This window comes from Pygocentrus nattereri, chromosome 9, assembly GCF_015220715.1.
Source record: "Pygocentrus nattereri isolate fPygNat1 chromosome 9, fPygNat1.pri, whole genome shotgun sequence".
Lineage (NCBI taxonomy): Eukaryota > Metazoa > Chordata > Actinopteri > Characiformes > Serrasalmidae > Pygocentrus > Pygocentrus nattereri.
The window spans coordinates 28,098,247-28,119,211 of NC_051219.1; the positions used below are offsets into that span (position 1 = coordinate 28,098,247).

The 20,965-nt window shown below is 38.8% G+C and overlaps 2 protein-coding genes across 9 annotated transcripts in view; one reads left to right on the forward strand and one right to left on the reverse strand.

Annotated features, from left to right (window-relative positions):
- The window catches only part of LOC108427772 (nuclear receptor coactivator 3), a 132,436-nt gene extending 128,237 nt beyond the window's left edge, over positions 1–4,199 (forward strand). For all 5 annotated transcript variants that reach the window (XM_017698240.2, XM_017698242.2, XM_017698241.2 and 2 more), the window contains 2 exons: positions 498–654; positions 1,239–4,199. In XM_017698240.2, coding sequence (XP_017553729.2) covers positions 498–654; positions 1,239–1,250 — 169 coding nt within the window. In that variant the 3' untranslated portion in view covers positions 1,251–4,199. The remainder of the gene's footprint in view (positions 1–497; positions 655–1,238) is intronic.
- Positions 4,200–9,674: 5,475 nt separating this feature from the next.
- On the reverse strand, positions 9,675–20,671 carry LOC119264033. 4 transcript variants are annotated; one of them, XM_037541185.1, is made up of 12 exons: positions 20,586–20,671; positions 19,849–19,956; positions 19,114–19,221; positions 18,376–18,483; positions 17,640–17,747; positions 16,905–17,012; positions 16,175–16,276; positions 15,601–15,669; positions 13,297–15,304; positions 13,136–13,210; positions 12,391–12,528; positions 9,675–10,021 (listed from the first exon to the last, which is right to left on the reverse strand). In XM_037541185.1, exons 1-12 carry the CDS (start codon positions 20,667–20,669, stop codon positions 9,804–9,806), a joined length of 3,234 nt encoding a protein of 1,077 aa, XP_037397082.1. In that variant the 5' UTR covers positions 20,670–20,671; the 3' UTR covers positions 9,675–9,803. The 4 variants fall into 4 exon arrangements, with proteins under 4 accessions (XP_037397082.1, XP_037397083.1, XP_037397085.1 ...); XM_037541186.1 differs by lacking the exon at positions 17,640–17,747; XM_037541188.1 differs by lacking the exons at positions 18,376–18,483; positions 19,114–19,221.
- Positions 20,672–20,965: the final 294 nt, after the last annotated feature.

Sequence of the window (20,965 nt, forward strand, 5' to 3'; positions counted from 1 at the left end):
CTTGCAGATTGGAGGTTCTCGGTCACTGCGATGAGGGCAGTTTCTGTAGAGTGTGCTGGTTTGAAGCCAGACTGGTTGGGGTCTTGGAGCTGGTTCTGTGTGAGAAAGAAAGAAAGTTGATTATAGACTGCACGTTCAAGAACTTTTGAAAGGAAAGAAAGAAGTGATACCGGTCTGTAGTTGTTGACATCAGAGCTGTCAAGCATGGGTTTCTTCAAGATGGGGAGTACTCTTGCAGTCTTGAAAGTTGATGGAACTTCACCTGATGCCAAGGACTTGTTGATGAGAAACGTGATGAAGGGCAGTAGGTCCTCAGAGATTGACTGAAACAATGCCGATGAGATAGGATCCAGTGGGCAGGTGGTTGGGTTACTGGATCACCCTGAATGACTTTGTTTACTTGAGAAGAATTTACTTACACAGTAATTTTGAAAAATTCCACATAAGCACTTAATTAAAAAAAATTATAGTAAGCTGTGCCTCTCTGTTTCATGCAGTTCCTACCCGCAGCAGCCATTTGGTCAGCAAGGCTCCGGTCAGTACCCACCAATGATGATGAATGGAGGCATGGGTGGAGGAGGAGGAGCCAACCCTGGTCACATGGGTCAGATGAACATGGGCATGATGGGTAGAATGCCTATGGGCCCAGAGCAGGTGAGCAAGGTTCAGTGCTTTTGAAAAGATACACTGTTTATTTTACACTAGTGTAAGCTATTTGTCTGTGCATTGTGTTTTGTTTCAAATATATGTTCAGTGTCCGTTAAAATGCCTACCTTGCAGTTCTGCTCACTGGCCACGTTATTGGAAACACCTCCCTTGTGCTTCCACTGACTGGCCACTTTATTAGGAAAACCTATCTTGTACCTGTGCTTACTGGCCACTTTATTGGAAACACTTCCCTCGTGCTTCCACTCACTGAACACTTTATTGGAAACACCTTCTTTTGCTTCCACTCATTGAACACTTTATTACACTTTGTTGGAAACTTGCTGCCCAGCTTATGACCTGTCCTCTTACTAATTGGTCAGTTTCTGACCACAAGGCCACTGTTGGTATTATTTAGTTGGTGGGCCATTCTTAGCACAGCAGTAACAGTGACATGGTATTGTGTCGTGCTGGTATAATTGTATCAGACACAGCAGTGTCTCTGCCAGCCAAGAGCATGGATGGATATATGGAAGGCATATAGAAATAAATGTGTTAACCATGACTGTTGCTGCTTCTGTCTCATGTCACAGAAATATATGTGAAGAGGAGCAACAGCCACTTCTGAGGAATGAGGACACTGTGATGCCTAAGAGAGAGACGCACACAAATCTATGTGGCTCTCACTTCAAGGAAAATGGCCAGATTTCACACACAAATGCACATATACCCACACTTAAACGCATACAGCACTGAGCAAAAGTCCAAGATCATCCTTCATTTTTTTACATTTTCAGTGAAAGTAGCCTTTTTTGTGAATAGAGATTAGATAAAAGATAATCCACATAAGGAAGGAGAACGTCAAAGAAAATAAGTGGAAAAACACACAGTTCACAAAATGATTAAAAAAAACAAAGAAAATGCCTAACAACCACCTGGAAGACCTGGTTGACACCAAAACTGTCCCCATCAGATAAACAGCACTTAAAGCTTTCATCTTTGAAAGAGATGCTTCAGATCTGACAACATCCACTGGTGTCCATTCTTCCACTGTGAGAGGACGACTCAATGCTATGGATCCGAAAGGATGTGTAGCTGTCAAGAAGCCTCACTGAGAAAAAGATCATAGAAGCTGAACAATGGACCGATTTCCCCAAAGTCCAGACCTCAACATCACTGAATGTGTTTGATTACTTCAGAAAATAATCAACCAACTTCTAAGACTGAACTTTTGGAGGTGTGGTAAAACATCCCTGCAGATTTCTGAAAAGGACAAAAGTTGTAATAATGGCAAAGAATGGACAAACTAATTACAGATAAAAAAATTGTTTATTGAGGCTTCTGTGTAATTTATGGTAAATTATGTTTTCCACCTCTGAATGAATTTACTATATAGCCTTTTTTCACTGGAAGTTAAATAAATGAATCGTTCTTGCGTTTGTACAGTGCTGTACTACACACAGAATATCTTACACATAAAGCTGAGACACGATGTAAACACTGAGATATCAGAACAGATACATCAATGACTGAAACTGAGTGTACAATTGTACCATCATCTTCAGAATTGTGCTCAGAGTTGTCCTTTCTCTTTCTCTATGTGGGGTTTGTTTTGTTTTTTGTTTGTTCGTTTTTTCATGTCTCTCATTGCAAAGAGTCCTGACACTTTTGCTGGACCAAAACAGCGAACGAGATACTGACATATTGAGATGTGGATTGCAAAGAAGATGTTCAAATGGTCCAACATGTCGAGCACACATGAGAAAATATCTCCTCACCAATTTTTCCGAATGTATATCATGCTGTGTTGACCATTTTGGATGTAAGACCGCCCTCTGTCTTGTTAAAGGTACTACGAGAGTCAGAAAAAAAAGAACCATTCGGCTGTGATTGCACTTTACCGGGAAAAGCGAAAGCTGGCTTTTGGGCAATTGGATCGTTGCAATATTTTTAGCCTTACTGGAGAACTAATGTAAACGGAAAAGAAACGTCACCGTTCTGGACGTCCTGGGCTGATGGTGGTTCGAGATTGATAACGAAAACGAAAATGCAGCTAGCACAGAGATCATTTATTTATGCAGATTTAAGCAATAATCTCAACCCCCCCTGGATTTTTCAGATGAAAACAGCTCAAAGTTACCTGTCAAAGCAAAGGTACTGCAGTATTAGAATTGATGTCACATTCTAACGGATGAATTATTTTCCCCGATCCTTTCTGTCTGTGAATACAATTTGTAAATACGCTTTAAAATGTACTATATAAGCTTTTTGTAGGTCACATACTGTTTTTGCACAGATTGTCGGGCTTGGTATTTAAAATATGATTTACTTATTCTGTGTTATAGGTCAATACAGCTTTTATTTTCAATATTTCAATTAAATGGGGGGAGAGAGTGAGGTGAGGGTCTTTTTTATTATTACTAATTTTTGTTTTTAACTTAAAAGTCACCACTTTTTATTTTTTCAGAGAGCACTTTTTTAATTTCTAAAAGCAAACCACGTGAATTTCTCTAGGTTGGTTTCTTAAGCTGTTGTTGAAGCTGGTAATATGAAAATTGGTTTTAACGTTTTAAATAAACTACACTGTCCCTTAAATAAAACGGCGATATTCTATACATACACTGCTGATAAACTTGGCATGTCTGAGTCGCAGTACTTCAGCTTTACCAGATTTTTCTCTATTCTGTCGTCTACATAAACTATTACAGTTTGAAGGTATTGCAATATGAAGATGACTGTATAAATGTAACCATATGGGTTCTAATTTGGACACGCATTTGTTTTTATTATCCCGTTAAGCCAGCACATTCATTTCATGTTTAATTTCAAGTTTTGTATTAATTTCATGCCTTTGTGCTCATTTATTTACATGTATAGCTTTTCACAAATCTACCTTTAAACATGTGCGCAATCCAAAGATTTTTGTTTTCCATTTTAATGATGGTTTGGAGTTTTTCAACATACTCATGTGATTGTGTCGGGGTGTCGAGATTCACAGCCCTTTTGTATCACAACATATGAGTGATTTCAGAAGTAGCAGACTTTTATTTTGTGTTTTTGTTGTTTTGTTTTTTTTTTTCTTTTATTAATTATGTAAGCAGAATTTGATTGTGGAGGAGGACATTTGAATGATGCTGTTAAATAATGAGTTAAATATTAACAGTTTAATTTAGACATAAACTGTGGATTTACGAGGCTCAGAATATTCCACTTTTTTTTATGATTTTTCAGTTTTTTTGGACTGCTCTCCATTCCACACCAAGCTAGTTTTTCCATAATGAGTTATTTGGACATAAGTGATCTAAAAATCGAATTCCCGCCAGGACTTATTTCTTTGTTCTTTAAAAAGAAAAGTGGAAAGATGAAGTACCCTTAGTCCTAACAAGAGTATCTCTGTGCAATCTCTGTTCAAAAAGGAAAGTGAAATAGATTTTAAAAAAGAGACAAGGGGTAATACGTGCTTGTTATCTTGATCAGGATGTAAATTACTGGTGCATTTATCTTGTTTCTTGATGTTAATATTGATGTAAATACAAATTTCTATTTAAACATTTTAAGAGTGTCATGTTTTTCTTCATTCCTGTGTGGGATCTTCAAAGATTCTGTATCACGGTGGGGGGGGGGGCTAATTATTGTATTTCTGAGATAAAAGTTTCATGTAGTATGTAAACAAAGTTTTGACATTGACCATACCATCTATAAATGGAAACTAGGCTGCAAAAATAGCTTCTTTGAATTGTTTTTGTGATATATCTACATACTCAGCCTACAGCAGTTTAGCTCCACCCATTCACACTGAAGTTATAAGGAGTGTTTCAGCTCAGACTGCTTTTTGAATAAGACACAACACAGCCAATCACAACAGAGTTTGCTTACATGTATTATGCTTGAAGGCACTTTTTCTTAAAGAAGCAGAAGGCGGTTTAGTTCTAAATCAGGGGTGTCAAACTCGGCCATTGAAAGATCTCAACAAATCCGTGGGCCGGAACGCACCAATGTTTTATTTCTTTTTAAATAACAGTTTTCTGTAACCTGAAGCGGCCGTTGTTTATTTAACATAGGGCAAAATGTTAATAGCAAAATGCCCTTGGAGTAGACCATGAAATATTAAATGAAAACTTAATTAAAAATTCATTTTTAAAAAGCTGCTGAGCTAAATGCTAATGTTGGTTGAACTGCAGCAGTGTGACAGAACTGAGGTTTAATTGCTGTCCCATAGATTGTTTTGGAGGTAGGGGAGTAGGAGCACACATTACACTGCAGTGCATACAGGGGAGGGCATTGTGAAATGAGCGAAACTTAATAGAAAATTTTAATCATTTCGTAGGCCGGATAGGATTGTGTTGCAGGCCTGATCTGGATCTATGTTTGACTCTGTGGGTTCTGAAGGATAAAGAGAGGTTGGGCAAAATCATAGATGGGTAAAGATCACTGTGGACTTCAGAGAAGAAAAGAAAACAAGTATATCCTGAATGTAGTACATGAGCCGCAACGTATTTCAAGTTTCAAGGCTGTGTTTGTTGGTTTTGCACTGGAGCTACGAGGCCAATGTAGCTAATTGTTAATGGAAACTTATACACACCAATTAGCTTTAAGCTAACTGCATAGCAACTCGGACCTCATGGTGAGTTGTTAAACGGCTTTTCCGGCCTAAAGCTAGAGGTCATTGTTACCTGTTATGTAAAAATTACAAATAATGATTAAAAAAGATTGTTACTAAAGATTGTCTTCAAATTCTGTAACAGTGTTGTATCCCTCAGCCTCTTTGGTTTAACAGAAGGCACCATTTTAAAGCATTTTCATGTTTTTTGCTCATCAGTATTCTCTCACTACAATACCCAGCATGCATTAGACAAACACATCATACAACCACTGAAAATCCCTGTGGTGTCACCCAATCCTGACTGCTAGCTAAGACACTGATTTATAGGCTAATAAATACAACCAAGCTAGCAGTAGCACCTCTTACCTCAGCCATTAAATGAAACTATAAAGAAAACAGTGTTTTTATCTTCGTTCAGCACACAGTGGTCACCATTTGAGCCAAACTGGGGTGAGTGAGGTGTCTAGACAGCTAGCTAGATAGCTACCTAACTAACTTTAGCTAACCTTAGCTTGTCGTCCTCATCTGACAAGTCATTTCTGTCAGTTAAATAACACATTTCCTGTATTGTAATAATGATTTAAAGACAGTTCCTAGCAATAATGTGAGCTATCTGCCTTCCTTTAGCATTTACCAGCTAACAACAACGTTTAAACAGGGCTTCCCCCTGAAATTCACCCAAAGTTTGTTGTAGTTTCTCAGACGTTTCTCTCACCTTAAGATACATCACCAGACAGAGGGATTTGTGGGCTTTAAACTGGAACAACAGCTGCAGCAGTGTTGTAGAAGGCAAGTAAGCACGCTTACAAATGAAAATACATTTGGCCGGAGTGTCCCTTTCAGTAATGTCAAACTTGCTTATGTGGATTCTGAGACTGTATGACACTATTATCTGTAAAATTGGACCACAGTGCAATGTAAAACAACATTTTAGAAATGACGCCACTTGCTTTCTGAAAACATGTGACTAATCACAGCATAATTAAGCAAAAATACTGTGAACAAAAAGGTTTGTGAGTTAAAGTTCCTTCCACATTGAGACGGTGCAACCAAAATAACTAGATCCAGTTTGGCAAGTTTAAGACTGAACTGCTTGTTTGCATTTGGTATCTTGTGTCACATGACGAAGTGCTGGGTAAACAGTCTTGAGCAGTGGTGGAAATGGCAGGATATGCTGGGGAAAACCCCCAAAACCACTCTGTTTTTAAAAAATCACGTGGTAAATCGTTGCTTCTTGTGCACTGTGGCCTTGAATTGAACATTTGTGTTTCCCTGAAACTGAAAGGAATTTTCACATTGTTAGTTTATGTTTCCGATCATATTAAGCACAATTCATCATATCATCTAAACGCCATTCTTAAGAAAAAAATCTCTTCTTAAAACCCACCTACGCAGTTTCTGATATTCACCCATGTTTGGGATTTGTTCTTAGGTAAGAAGGGAATCTACACACACGCCACAGCACAAAGATGCGAACAGTTCTGCACTTTAAGGACACTTCGTCAATCTGACGTAGACTGTTTATAATATAATGACTTTCACCACTAAAACATCTGAGGTTTAAGGAAACCTTATTGAAGGGCTGGAAGTGGTTTGGGGGAAGTTTTGGGGTTGTATATACAGAAAAAAATTGGGTGACTATTGACTGAGTATTTGTTAGCAACGTTAGCCTCATGGTTCCAACATTAAACCGAACATGTAAAAATTTGGACACCAAATATGTCTCAGTTTGTCGACTACAACTGGGGTAAGTGGAAAACTGTGTGCGTATGATTTTTTGACAGACTATTCCTTTAAGATTTGTTAACATTACTGCCTTGCCATTTTTATTTTACTGAGCTGCAAATAAGTTGGCAGAATATAAGACACATTATTGTTGTATTATCATACTACGAGAAGTTCACACACACTCACACACACACACACACACACATACTGGTTTCCATGTTGGATGGGGACCAACTTTCTGACCATCATTTGCGGGGACCACCCTTTCTAAAGGTCCTAGACATTTGAAAAAAATCAGGAACACTAACCGCATCATTCTAAGCCTATACACGACTTAAAACATCCGAAACGATGAAGTAATGTTTTCCCCATGCTATATGGGGACTTATGAAAAATCTAGTGAACATGGCTGATGGGGACAAAATTTACATATTATTTGCATAATTCACACAAATTCCCATTTGATTTGTGGGGACCTCAAAAAAAACATAAGTGTATTACTAATGAAAAATTACATTAATTTAAATAAAGTAAATACTCCAAAATTGCATTTGTTAAAAAAAGGTTTAATCTATAGCTAAGAATTAAAAGACAGCAGTAGTACACCAATAACAGCTCAAGTTCTAAAATATAGCTTAGCTGTTCACAATGTAGGTAAGTAGCATGAGGCCTGCAAATGGTGCTAGTGATGCAAAGCATTACACATACCTATAACAACTAGTGCTGTGCATGTTGTCCATCTTCATAACAGCAGAATTTATGTTTGAATGACTGATATTCCTAGTTTTGATAGGAATATCAGTGTGATTAAAGTGAATATTAACAGATGAAGCAGTGAAAGTATATTTCTATTCACACACAAAGCACTGAAAGTGCAGTTATTAATGTCTGAATATTTTATATCATACAAAAACGCGACCATGACAGAGAAGTGGCTTGGAAAATGGATGGATGGACAACAACTCAAACCTTTAATCCCTTCTGCTTTTCACTGTTAGAGCTACTCTTTCTTTAATTCTCATACAGTCATAACTCATTTTTTTCAAATATATTTTTAACCACTCAACCACCCAACATCAGCTAACTACTACCTGTTCACCTCACACTTCTTATCACTAAAGGGGAACTGTCATGGCCCTCTACACCCTCAGAGAGGACCTAAGATATTCTAAATACAGGGGGTCCTCGACTTACGACGTTGATCCGTTCCTATGTCGCGTCGTAAACCGATTTTCGGTGTAAGTCAGAACATACGTACATACTGTACGTAAATAACATACTGTAAGCACTTATCAAAACTAAAATGGCGTACAATGCGACTGGGGTGACGCCGTCCTCCTCGGTCCTGAGCCGCGTAACCGTGTATTCTTTCGCTGCGCACACCAAACACGAAGTTCGCGTTACGACGTTTACGACGCAAAACCACTTAAGTCAAAACAAGGCTTTATACAGTAAATGGGAGACGTGTCGTAACCACGAAACATTGTAACTCGGGACTGACGTAACCCGAGGACCTCCTGTATGCTTTAAAATTGAGCAGTTCTAATTTTATCTGATCATCTTCTGGCAAGCAACATCTAAACAAATACAAATCAGAGCAAAAAAATCAGCAAGCCTATTCAGTTTGTATTGGAATTTGAAGTGTCAAATTAAAGAAGCCCCTTTGTCAATCTGCTCGGCTGTGTGCGTGCTGTTGTGATGTGAACACTTGTATGAAATGTTGGTTTTGTGTGGTATAAGGTCGTGACTGTCAGGCATTTTGAATTCCAGCCCATCATTTCCATATTCCTCTGGAGTGCACACAGAACTTGTATGATGCACACTGCTTAAGAAATTAGCTGTTTAGTTCAGGTGATAATCCTCTCTGTGCTATTTGCTCGTTGCAATTCTGAAGCTGAACTATCATTTTAATTTTTGTTTCTTAACTTTTGCAGCACTTTTGGAGAGAACACCGTAAACGAGACTGTTTTTTTTTTTTTCTTCAGATGTGGGAAGGGGGGTCAGAGAGCCGAAGTTTGAGTCATAGTTTGCTACTGTTTATCACTGTAATACAACTATTATTGCTATCTACTAATTGAACCTGAAGCTCATTGAAGACATTACACACATCTAAATTGCAGAATTAAAATTTTAATATGTTCAATTTCACTTTTTGCCCAACTTTTTTCAAAGGCGTTTCGCATACAAAAAGAAAAAAAAACAAATACAATCTTTAGACATAACATGACCACATGTCCTTGTTTCTACACTCATTGTCTATTTTATCAGCTCCACTTACTGTATAGCTATACTTTGTAGTTCTACAGTTACAGACTGTAGTCCATCTGTTTCTCTGATACTCTGTTACCCCCTTTTACCCTGTTCTTCAGGGGTCAGGACGCCATCTACCCTCACATAGCAGGTCAGTGTTACTGCAGTGCTGAGAATGATCCACCACCCAAACAGTACCTGCTCTGTGAGGGTCCATGGGGGTCCTGACCACTGAAGAACAGGGTAACAGAGTATCAGAGAAACAGATGGACTACAGTCTGTAACTGTAGAACTACAGAGTGGAACTATACGGTCAGTGGAGCTGATAAAGTGGACAGTGAGTGTAGAAACGAGGAGGTGGTCAGAATGTTATGCCTGATTGGTGCAAATGATTCTTTTCTAAAAACATTTGCCAATAAACATTTAGCATTTTTTGCTATTTTTTTTCACTTCAGAACAAAATAACAAAATGTGGAAATGCTTTTAAAACAACAGGAAATAAGCTCCACCTTTTTGCTGAAATATGAGAAACAAAAATGACCATACCGTAGAGTTGGTAATCTTCACATTATGTATGCTACAGTTTCTTTTTGTAGGCCGTAATGCGATTGTAAACATAGAACTTCAGGTTCTGCCAGTCCCGGTTTTTAAGAGCTTCTGGTTCAGCCCTTAAGCACCTCTCACAGTCACTCTTTGCTGGTACAGTGCAAGCTGTTATGAATCGATTCATGTGCCTTTCCACCGCCTGCACCTCTGTCTGCTTCCAGGGTCTTTTCTTCTTCTGGGTAGCTTTACCTGAAAGCGGTCAGAAAAAACAAATCTGTAATTGAAAGGATAAGGAAGATTCTGAGCTGGAATTCTGATCTGAAGTTTTAATCCTATATCAGTACATATGTAAGCCTCTAAAATACAGTGCTACAGCACAGTACAGTATCAACTTTAGCTTTGTTAAAAATGATTTCAGGTGATATTAAAGTTACTTCATGTGTTGCTTTTACAGTATAAGTAATACTGCAAGTACAAGTAATACTATGCATCCATCCACTCATTAAACTGCTCGAGCCTCTGTGAACATCCAGCACTGGCAGTTGGTATAGGGGCTAGTTATTGCTAATATTTTAAGTATTAGAACAGTTACTGTTACGAGTCCCATTTCAAGCACCTAGAAGACTCTACCAATGATTCAAGTAACCCCACCAACAACTACAGATGGATTTCTGAGCACTGTGATCTTGAGATCCATGTGCATACAGAACAGAACCACTTAAAGCAGTTGGGCACAACAATTCGGCAGCAAAGTGTTCAAACCATAAAGGTATTTATGGAAACATCTTAAAAGGGAAACAATAAAAAACAAAAACAGCATTAGCTGACTTAGTATGGATTTTATTAAGTAGGTGAATGCTTTTGCCCAGAAATTGGTGAGCACATAAATACACTATATTGCCAAAAGCATTTGGTCATCTGCCTTCACATGCATATGAACTTGAGTTACAGCCCATTCTGAATCCATAGGGTTTAATATGATCTCGGCCCACCCTTTGCAGCTATAACAGCTTCAACTCTTCTGGGAAGGCTTTCCACAAGGGTTAGGAGGGTGTTTATGGGAATTTCTGACAGGTCCCCGTTCTTCCAGAAGCACATTTGTGAGGTCAGACACTGATGTTGGACGAGAAGGCCTGGCTCGCAGTCTCCGCTCTACTTCATCCCAAAGGTGTTCTATCAGGTTGACGTCAGGACTCTGTGCAGGCCAGTCAGGTTCTTCCACAACAAACTTGCTCATCCATGTCTTTAGGGACCTTGCTTTGTGCACTGGGGCCGTCCTCAAAACTGTTCCCACAAAGTTGGAAGCATGAAATCTCTTGGTGCTGAAGCATTAAGAGTTCCTTTCCCTGGAACTGAGGGGCCAAGCCCAACTCCTGAAAAACAACCCCACACCATGATCCCCCCTCCACCAAACTTTACACTTGGCACAATGCAGCCAGACAAGCACTGTTGTCCTGGCAACTGCCAAACCCAGACTCGTCCATCGGAGCACTACGCACCTCAGCATCCGCTGACCCTGCTCTGTAATTTTACGTGGCCGACCACTTCGTGGCTAAGTTGCTGTCGTTCCCAGTCACTTCCGGTTAGTTATAATATCACTGACAGTTGACTGTGGAATATTTAGCAGTGAGCAAATTTTACGACTGGACTTGCTGCACAGGTGGTGTCCGATCACGGTACCACGCTGGAATTCACTGAGCTCCTGAGAGCGACCCATTCTTTCACTAATGTCTGTAGAAGCAGTCTGCAGGCCTAGGGGCTCGGCTTTATACACCTGTGGCCATGGAAGTGACTGGAACACCTGAATTCAATGATTGGATTGGTGACTGAATACTTTTGGCAATATAGTGTACCTGGTTAAAGAACTCCCTCTGTTACTGTGTTAATGATTGGTTTAATGAGTGAGCAACAGTTTGTGAAATCTGTAAATTGCTGTACTGCTCATTTTTTAGCCTTTACAGAGAAAAGTAACAAAAATTTAAATAGCACAGATTTTTAATTTTTCAGTGACAAAATTACTGGGGATGCATCAATAACACAATAATATAATCAATAACATTGTACCAGCCGATACCATGCTCATTAACTTGTACTTGACCTCAAAAAAATTTACTGTTATCAAAATCCAATACCAGCTGATACCTTGTGGCATAAGCCAAGTGTGCACTGCTGCACAAATGAACAAATGACACCAGCTGGCAGTGAAGGAGGTTCTGCTCTCACAGAGAAAAGTTGCAGACTCCATGAGAGTCAGACCAAAATCCGTCTGTAACCTTAAGCGTTCCTCCTTGGCAGATTCCCACCAGACATAAACTCAGATGCACATGCAGTCATTCTCTCTAAGAACTAAACAATTCTAAGGAGGTTATGGTGTTGTATGGCAAAATCAGTATTGGCAAGTACTAAGAAACATGTACTTTTGCTAAGTCTGGAAAAAAATGGTATTGATGCACCAATAAAATTACAAGCAGATGTCAGGTGGTCAGTGATTCAAAGGTGGGCAGTCTTTTTATATTCCCATGTGGCTGCCATCAGTGTTACCACAGCATTTTCTAGTTTAATTCATACACTGACAGTATGTCTCTAACATACAAAATAAAAATGTGTAAAGAGATTACCTTTGGAAGAATGCCTCATAGCACCGAATCTTGAAGGTGTCTCATCTTCATCTGATAGTCGTTTGTATTTCTTAGGTGGTGGTGGTGGCGGCATTTCATTCTTCTTGGTGGGAGAAAGTGACTCTTCTGCTGATGGCTCTATAGAAATTAATTCATAATCGAATAATTTCAAAATGCCTCAGAATGCTGACAATACATTAAGGATGTTTGAGTTATAGTTAGTGCATTTAAGTGCATTAAACCATTAAAGCATAATTGTGCAATTAAAGCATAAATTTTATAAGTATATTCATCTTCTTTTTATTATAATCAGTGTACAATAAAAAGCCACGACAAAAAGTGCCAACCGGCTCAAGTTCACTCAGTTTACCTGGGTAGTCTAGACAGCTAAAAGTGTTTAGACAAAAAACAGACCTAACCATGAAAGTATGACTGTCATGGAATTACAGTAGGTTTGATTTAAGTATCCCATTAATTATGTTTGATTTTTTTTTACATCACTGTTTTTGTTTTTTTTGTTTTTTTTTACAGTCATTCCATATCCTAAAGATATGCACATTTGACAAACTATATTACACTATAATGACAACAAATCATTGTCATTATCCATTAGTTAGCTAAATAACTATATAATAATAGCTGAAACTCCTATGTGTTGGGACTTACAATAAAAAGCAAGAAATTAAGTTTATCACGATAGAGGCAAAATATACTGTTTCAACAGTAATTTACTGACAAAACATACCATCAACAGTAGATGTTGATGATGAACGCTTTTCCTCCTGTGCACTCGTGTCTTCATCACTGTCCAGAATTTTTTCTGTGAGACATATACAAAGTATAGCTTAACAATGTGATTAAACAAAAAGGAATAGAGAATAAACAAATGAAAGTCAAATAACTCACCATCTGGATCTATCCCAATTTCATCCAAGTTCTTGCCATGAAACTCTGCTAATCTTCCTTGCTCCAGTGCCATTAGAACTTTGCTGATCTTGGCGAGCTGCAGCGTCTTCTCAGGTAGTCGATAGAACTCACGATGGATTCTTATATCATGTCCAAGAAAATTGGCAAGCTGATCCATCTCTGTATCTGTCATGTTCAGGACTGTTGAAAGGGTTGCAGCATGCTTTCGCAGTCTGGTAGATGTTAGCGACTCGGGGCACCTTGCACCACATGCCTTTGCAAAGCCACGAATGCAGTCTGAACCTCGGAAATGTGTCATAGCTTCTGGTCTTGCAAACATATAACCATTGTCCTTTAGAACCCCACAAGCCTCTCTCTGCTTAACAAGGAGTTCTAACGCACCCAGCATTTTTGGAGTCAGAAGAATTGGAACCGGGCGACCGCGTTTTCCTCTAATAACAATCCTTGAGAAGTGTCTGCAGAGTTTTTTTTCCACTTCAGAGAGCGCCCAGTCCACATCCACATGTGGGTCAGAAGTGTCTCTTGATGAAAATGCAGATAAGGGCATGCTTGCCACCTCTCCTTCCCTGCGCCGGTTAAAAAGTATGATCTGGGCCAGACACACCTTTGCCAGCTCCATCCAGGCCTTTGTAGAGGGACTTTCAGAGAGTGAATTGTACCACTCATCTTGCACTTGAGTGAGATATGCATGCATTTTTTGGACATCTTCGGTAAAGGGCATGACAGTAGGCACATTCCACTTTGCTTCCCTGATGTTCCTCAAAGCTGTAGCCGAGATCAGTTCATTCCACTTTTCCTGATGAACATCCTGAAACTCACTGGCATTCTTCACAAGTTTGTCATTGTTTGAGATTAATCCCTGAGCTTTTAAGAGTTTGCTTACTTTAACCAGGGTATTCCCAAGTTTGTTTGCTAGTGATGGAATCAAAAACTTATTTGTTTCACTGTCATACCCACATGTCAACTTGACAGCTTTGACAGTCTCCATGTACTTCTTTGGATTTATGAGGTCTTCCATTTTTTTTAAGGTGGTGACTTTTCTAGCATTGCGAATCAGCCTTCCCATTTCTCGCATCTTCTCTCGCACAGACTGTTGATTTTTGGCTGATGTTCCACCTTTGTTTAACAAGTGCTGCCCAACATCAATAATGACTTGGTCATTTTTTACTATATCTGTAATTGGGTCAGGATTCATGGCACTGATTACTCCCCACAGTTGTTTACTAATAGTTGAAGGTACAGGCCCTGTGTATGTACACATGGACTGAACACGGTTCTTTCCTGGTTTGGGGGCAACCGATCCAGGTCGAAGTCTACAACTGCGCACATGTCGCCATAGCACCCTTCTTGTAAAAAGTCCTTGACAGTATGCACAGTGCATGAAGTCATTTCCTTGCACTTCTTTAGGTGGACGTTTAAATGGCACTAGTTTTCCCTTTCCTGACTCCATGACAGCAGCATTGTGAGCATAGTTTCCTCGGTTGCGAATGTAGTTTAGATGGGTTTTTCTCTCCTTGGAACCCTTTGGAAAGCTTAAAGCTTTAGCCACATCAGATTTATCTTGGTGTGCATGTTCAAGATGCCTTGCCATCTTAGCATAAGGGATACAGCAATACAAGCAATACTGTCTCTTGTTGTACACTCTCTTCCCACCTTTTTTTGTGCATGCACCAACAACAATGCTGTCATTTACATTCTGACTTGAACATGGTTCTTCATCTGATCCAGACACTTCAGATGTAAGTCTGTGCCTATCAGAGATCATTTTGTCTGAAGTTGTGGAGTCACAGACAGGGGAACTCACTGAGCCATAGACATCCAGTAAATCATCATGAGACTTATATTTTGGTTTAAGGCTATCATCACTGTCCCTTTCAGAAGTAGTATCTGGAATGTAATTATCTGAACTGTCTGGTGTAGAATCATCTTCACCCTCTGATGTAGAATCATACAGTTCATCAGAATTTTCAAGATCTGTGTCTTTTATCTAAAAAACAAAAATAATGAGAAATCTGTAAATCTGCAACAATTAGTTAAACAGTTTATCAGTAAATTGACAAGTAAATCAGCAACTATTCTGACAATTGTATAAGGGTTGATTTTTTACTTCTTGTACAAAAAAAAGTACTGCATGGATTTTCACTGTTTGTTGGTATTTTACAGACCAAATGATTTATCAATGAATAATTCAACACACTGAATAACTGATCATGAAAAAGGTTGTTGTTTGAAGTTGTAAATACAACCTCAGATCTTCGTTTTGCCACTTAATTGAAAACTTACTATGACACTCTTAGTCCGTCTCAGTCTTGGTACAAAAACTTCATTTTTGTTTTCAAAACATGTCACAATCTGTTAATGAAACAAACAAAATAAATAACATTTAACACCATTATTTGGAGAGACACATACACACATATTACTTGAAAAAAAATGAACAAAGAAAAACATCAAATTCATAACAGAATATTTCTTCTTGTCCAATCAAGCTCTGCATTCATACATGTTAAACAAAATAACCTTTCTGAGAATATTTCACACTATATGCTAAAGTTCCTTGTGGGAACCAGTCCAATTTTTCAAACACACTATCTGCTCACACTCTGACTGAAGGTGTGTTGCGGGGACGTCGTGAGTGTCCAGAATAGAATGACAATTAACCAAGATAAAAATCCCTGTGAAAGTTCAAATCTGCTGGAAAAGTTCCAATACCACTCATAACATTAAGCTGTGCGCAGGTATACTGACTCAAACTAGATCACAGTTACAATTAAATGCCTTTTTCCTTTTAGATGCTTAAAATAACAAAACAACAAAAAAGTGACAAGGACAGACTGGAGAATTCAATCTACAGTACCTGTTGAGGAGTGTTGGCTGGACCAGTAGCATCATCCATCTCTGACAGGAGACAAGGATGGGAGTTGCACGCCGCCATAGTATTAACTTTAATGCAGCATGTCTGTAAATGGAAATTTCATATTAAATGCTATTTTAGAAAATGAAAATATAGAAAAAAAAAAATCTGATGAAAATGCTGCGTGACATGAAAAAAGACTTATTACTTCTTCAGACAAAATCTCTACAATGAGATGCATGGCAACATACACCAGACTTCAGAGAAAAAAAAGTAAAACAAAGAATTTCTTTATGTCAAGCCAAGACCTGTCTACCCTTTACACACCAAAAATATAAGAGGCTTTGTGGGCACCTTTCACACTCTATGCTAAAGTTCCTTGTGGGGACCAGTTTTTATCCAAGTTTTCAAACGCTGTTTCGATCCATTCAAACACACCTTCTGCTGACACACTGACTGAAGGAGTGTTGTGGGGACATCGTGAGTCTCCAGAATAGGGTGATAATTAACCAAGATAAAAATCCCTGTGAAAGTTCAAATCTGCTCTACCTGTCCCACTACCACTAAGCTACTGTAAGCACATCATTAAACTGTGTTCGGGTCTACTGACTCACACTAGATAACAGTCTAAATAAATTTCTTCCTCCTTTTAGGTGCTAAAAATAACAAAACTAAAAAAACTTGACAAAGAAAGACTGTAGAGGTCAAATTGAAGCTATGATCATGAATGTACCTGTTGAGTAGTGTTGGTTGGACCAGTAGCATCATCCATCTGAGTCTTTGAAAGGTGGGAAGGACGGGAGTCGTGCGCTACCATAGCATTATCTGTAACGCTGCTTATCTGTAAATGCATATTTCATAAAGACACTATTTTAGAAAACTAAAATATAGAAACAAAAATCAATCTGATGAAAATGCTGTATGACAGACAAAAAGACTAACTACTTCTTCAGACAAAATCTCTTAGAGGAGATGCATGGCAACATACACCAGACTTCAGAGAAAAAAAAAGTCAAATCATAAAAAATTTCTTTCTGCCCAGCCAAGCTCTGACCACCTTTACACACCCTAAACAGGTTTTATGGGCACCTTTCACACTCTATGCTAAAGTTACTTGTGGGGACCAGTTTTTATCCAAGTTTTCAAACGCTGTTTCGATCCATTCAAACACACCTTCTGCTCACACACTGACTGAAGGTGTGTTGTGGGGACATCGTGAGCGTCCAGAATAGAGTGATAATTAACCAAGATAAAAATCCCTGTGAAAGTTCAAATCTGCTCTACCTGTCCCACTACCACTAAGCTACTGTATGCACATCATTAAACTGTGTTCGGGTTTACTGACTCACACTAGATCACAGTCTAAATAAATTTCTTCCTCCTTTTCGATGCTTAAAATAACAAAACTAAAAAAACTTGACAAAGAAAGACTGTAGAGGTCAAATTGAAGCTATGAACATGAATGTACCTGTTGAGTAGTGTTGGTTGGACCAGTAGCATCATCCATCTGAGACTTTGAAAGGCGGGAAGGACGGGAGTCGTGCGCTACCATAGCATTATCTGTAACGCTGCTTGTCTGTAAATGCATATTTCATAAAGACACTATTTTAGAAAACTAAAATATAGAAACAAAAATCAATCTGATGAAAATGCTGTATGACAGACAAAAAGACTAACTACTTCTTCAGACAAAATCTCTTAGAGGAGATGCATGGCAACATACACCAGACTTCAGAGAAAAAAAAAGTAAAATCATAAAAAATTTCTTTCTGCCCAGCCAAGCTCTGACCATTTTTACACACCCTAAACAGGTTTTATGGGCACCTTTCACACTCTATGCAAAAGTTCCTTGTGGGGACCAGTTTTTATCCAAGTTTTCAAACGCTGTTTCGATCCATTCAAACACACCTTCTGCTCACACACTGACTGAAGGTGTGTTGTGGGGACATCGTGAGCGTCCAGAATAGAGTGATAATTAACCAAGATAAAAATCCCTGTGAAAGTTCAAATCTGCTCTACCTGTCCCACTACCACTAAGCTACTGTAAGCACATCATTAAACTGTGTTCGGGTCTACTGACTCACACTAGATAACAGTCTAAATAAATTTCTTCCTCCTTTTAGGTGCTAAAAATAACAAAACTAAAAAAACCGTGACAAAGAAAGACTGTAAAACTCTATACGGAGCTATGAACATGAACGTACCTGTTGAGTAGTGTTGGTTGGACCAGTAGCATCATCCATTTGAGTCTTTGACAGGAGGGAAGGACGGGAGTCGTGCGCTACCATAGCATTATCTGTAATGCTGCTTATCTGTAAATGGATATTTCATAAAGACACTATTTTAGAAAACTAAAACAGGAAAAAAGGTCAATCTGATGAAAATACTGTATGACAGACAAAAACACTGACTGCCTCTTCAGACAAAATCTCTTAGAGGAGATGCATGGCAACATACACCAGACTTCAGAGAAAAAAAAAGTAAAATCATAAAAAATTTCTTTCTGCCCAGCCAAGCTCTGACCACCTTTACACACCCTAAACAGGTTTTATGGGCACCTTTCACACTCTATGCAAAAGTTCCTTGTGGGGACCAGTTTTTATCCAAGTTTTCAAACGCTGTTTCGATCCATTCAAACACACCTTCTGCTCACACACTGACTGAAGGTGTGTTGTGGGGACATCGTGAGCGTCCAGAATAGAGTGATAATTAACCAAGATAAAAATCCCTGTGAAAGCTCAAATCTGCTCTACCTGTCCCACTACCACTAAGCTACTGTATGCACATCATTAAACTGTGTTCGGGTCTACTGACTCACACTAGATCACAGTCTAAAATGAATTTCTTCCTCCTTTTAGGTGCTAAAAATAACAAAACTAAAAAAACCTTGACAAAGAAAGACTGTAAGAGGTCTATAATTGAAGCTATGATCATGAATGTACCTGTTGAGTAGTGCTGGTTGGACCAGTAGCATCATCCATCTGAGTCTTTGAAAGGTGGGAAGGACGGGAGTCGTGCGCTACCATAGCATTATCTGTAACGCTGCTTATCTGTAAATGCATATTTCATAAAGACACTATTTTAGAAAACTAAAACATAGGAAAAAAGGTCAATCTGATGAAAATACTGTATGACAGACAAAAACACTGACTGCCTCTTCAGACAAAATCTCTTAGAGGAGATGCATGGCAACATACACCATACTTCAGAGAAAAAAAAAGTAAAATCATAAAAAATTTCTTTCTGCCCAGCCAAGCTCTGACCACCTTTACACACCCTAAACAGGTTTTATGGGCACCTTTCACACTCTATGCAAAAGTTCCTTGTGGGGACCAGTTTTTATCCAAGTTTTCAAACGCTGTTTCGATCCATTCAAACACACCTTCTGCTCACACACTGACTGAAGGTGTGTTGTGGGGACGTCGTGAGCGTCCAGAACAGAGTGATAATTAACCAAGATAAAAATCCCTGTGAAAGTTCAAATCTGCTCTACCTGTCCCACTACCACTAAGCTACTGTATGCACATCATTAAACTGTGTTCGGGTTTACTGACTCACACTAGATCACAGTCTAAATAAATGTCTTCCTCCTTTTCGATGCTTAAAATAACAAAACTAAAAAAACTTGACAAAGAAAGACTGTAGAGGTCAAATTGAAGCTATGAACATGAATGTACCTGTTGAGTAGTGTTGGTTGGACCAGTAGCATCATCCATCTGAGACTTTGAAAGGCGGGAAGGACGGGAGTCGTGCGCTACCATAGCATTATCTGTAACGCTGCTTGTCTGTAAATGGATATTTCATAAAGACACTATTTTAGAAAACTAAAATATAGAAACAAAAATCAATCTGATGAAAATGCTGTATGACAGACAAAAAGACTAACTACTTCTTCAGACAAAATCTCTTAGAGGAGATGCATGGCAACATAGACCAGACTTCAGAGAAAAAAAAAGTAAAATCATAAAAAATTTCTTTCTGCCCAGCCAAGCTCTGACCATCCTTTACACACCCTAAACAGGTTTTATGGGCACCTTTCACACTCTATGCTAAAGTTCCTTGTGGGGACCAGTTTTTATCCAAGTTTTCAAACGCTGTTTCGATCCATTCAAACACACCTTCTGCTCACACACTGACTGAAGGTGTGTTGTGGGGACATCGTGAGCGTCCAGAATAGAGTGATAATTAACCAAGATAAAAATCCCTGTGAAAGTTCAAATCTGCTCTACCTGTCCCACTACCACTAAGCTACTGTATGCACATCATTAAACTGTGTTCGGGTCTACTGACTCACACTAGATAACAGTCTAAATAAATTTCTTCCTCCTTTTCGATGCTTAAAATAACAAAACTAAAAAAACTTGACAAAGAAAGACTGTAGAGGTCTAAATTGAAGCTATGAACATGAACGTACCTGTTGAGTAGTGTTGGTTGGACCAGTAGCATCATCCATCTGAGACTTTGAAAGGCGGGAAGGACGGGAGTCGTGCGCTACCATAGCATTATCTGTAACTGCTGCTTGTCTGTAAATGCATATTTCATAAAGACACTATTTTAGAAAACTAAAATATAGAAACAAAAGTCAATCTGATGAAAATGCTGTACTGACAGACAAAAAGACTAACTACTTCTTCAGACAAAATCTCTTAGAGGAGATGCATGGCAACATACACCAGACTTCAGAGAAAAAAAAAGTCAAATCATAAAAAATTTCTTTCTGCCCAGCCAAGCTCTGACCACCTTTACACACCCTAAACAGGTTTTATGGGCACCTTTCACACTCTATGCTAAAGT

Coding starts and splice junctions, on each gene's coding strand:
- LOC119264033 (XM_037541185.1), bottom strand. CDS start 20,669: ATGGTAGCGCACGACTCCCGTCCTTCCCGCCTTTCAAAGTCTCAGATG. Junction 18,484..19,113: donor CAACCAGCACTACTCAACAG/GTACATTCATGA, acceptor ATCCATTTACAG/ATAAGCAGCATTACAGATAA. Junction 17,013..17,639: donor CAACCAACACTACTCAACAG/GTACATTCATGT, acceptor ATGCATTTACAG/ATAAGCAGCGTTACAGATAA.